This window comes from Guillardia theta, assembly GCF_000315625.1.
Source record: "Guillardia theta CCMP2712 unplaced genomic scaffold GUITHscaffold_48, whole genome shotgun sequence".
In the NCBI taxonomy this organism is placed as follows: Eukaryota; class Cryptophyceae; order Pyrenomonadales; family Geminigeraceae; genus Guillardia; species Guillardia theta.
In genome coordinates this window covers 28,675-30,377 of record NW_005434626.1, presented here as the reverse complement: position 1 = coordinate 30,377, position 1,703 = coordinate 28,675, and the positions used below count along the sequence as shown (strand labels likewise).

At 49.7% G+C, this 1,703-nt stretch overlaps 1 protein-coding gene across 1 annotated transcript; it reads right to left on the bottom strand.

Moving 5' to 3' along the window:
* Positions 1-108: 108 nt before the first annotated feature.
* GUITHDRAFT_110797 (hypothetical protein) lies at positions 109-799 on the bottom strand (the record flags this gene model as incomplete). Its single annotated transcript, XM_005829995.1, has 4 exons — positions 109-254; positions 300-440; positions 490-597; positions 655-799. The coding sequence occupies 4 exons, from the start codon at positions 797-799 to the stop codon at positions 109-111; spliced, it is 540 nt and encodes a 179-aa protein (XP_005830052.1).
* Between the last annotated feature and the right edge of the window lie 904 nt (positions 800-1,703).

Sequence of the window (1,703 nt, the reverse complement as noted above, 5' to 3'; positions counted from 1 at the left end):
GAGACAGTCGAAAGCTTGCGGCTGTCCGTCGGTTTAGCAGTACATGATTCCACACGAGCTTCTCAATCGTGTATACCTAGACATGTACCGTATAAGCTTCTTCAAACTTCAGTCATTCCCCTCGGAGTCCTCGGAGGCCATTCCGTCAGCTTCCATGGCCTTGGCTCGCTCAGCTGCTTCACGGTCTTGTTCGGCATAGAACGCCTTCCTTTTCTTGACGAAGAGTTCGTGCTTGGTCTCAGCATCCTCCTCTTCTGAAGCCGGCACGTCATTCGACCATGGGCGAACAAGAAGCTCACCTTGTTTCTCATCCTCTACCTCGTGCTCTTCATTGTTGTCTTCGTTGAATTGAACATGATTTGCGAGCGGATTCTTGATCCGATAGTGCTCTTTGCGAATCTCTTCGAATTTCTTCTTCTTCTCCGCAAGGTCTTCCTCGGCTGTATAGACCAGTAAGAGGCAAGCCCCTCCACATCCCAATTGCCTCACTTGGTTCCGAGGCTTCAAACGACGGTTTCAACTTCTCCGGGTCGTTGATAATCTCATCCATCCCCTCGCGCTTCCACTGGTCGGCAAAAGACAAGGATGCTTTGGCTGCTGATAGAGTGTTGAATCAGGTCAGAGGCAAAAGGAAAGAACAGGTCAGGGTCGAACCATGCTCTTCATCCACTTCATCTTCGCAATATTCGAAGTTAAAAGGAGTAGGCGGTTCGTCAATTTTCATAGTTGCACACTTGTTCTGCTCGTTGTACTCCAAGTTGGTTTCATCCCACTTGACATGATGGTCCTTTTCACTCATTCTATTGCTTTGCGGTCAGCTCCCACACAAGATTAGAAGGCAACTTACATTGTACCAAGACAAGGTTGCAGGAAACCAAAAAAATTACAAGCTCAAGCTCCGTCGATTTTCAAAATAGATCCAGTCCTTAGAGGAACATCAGAACCCATGAGTGCAAACAGGGGCATGACAGAAATCGCTGCATATTCTAGCAGAGGGTCAGGCATAGAGGTTCATAATGAAGATTTGATAGAGATTGACAATGAAGATTTTCGACAAGACAGAGCAACATTGTAGATATGAAGCAAGTTTGTGGTCAGAAAGCGATGGAAGCATTGAGACACCAAGAGCCATTCTAGGAATCAGGAGCAGGAGCAGGAGCAGGAGCTTTCACATGCGGGAAGAGGATCAACGGCAACAGAAGGAAAACAAACAGAATGATGGCTCGGAACCAATGGAGCAACATGAGATGAATGATGGCAGCGAGGTCATGGACGTGACTGACAAGAGGAGGGAGTGTCAAGTAAAGCAAGTCAACGACGGAGTTGAAACCTCAAAGACAAGGCAGCATGCTGGACGAATTGAGTTGTTGCCTTGTTGCGGCATTGCCAGCTAGTGTAAAAGGCAGGTAGGGCGAGGAGAGCAAATGGGCGCATCGAATGTAAGGGCGGACATGCCGAGGTGATGATAAACGAGACTTTGTGGCCGGAGGGGTGATGGTGACCAAAGGCGCATTTTGGTGGCGAAATTGTGTCATGGCAGAAGGCGGTCAAGTGGGCGAGAGGAGATAACAAGACTAGCGTGAGTGTGAGCAATGCGTTGAAGGAGAGCAGGAGATAGAAGGGAAAGATGTCAGGGGGGGGGACATAGAGGGGGGGGGGGGGGGGGGGGGGGCAGGGAGGAAGGGAGGAAGGGGGGGGAGGGG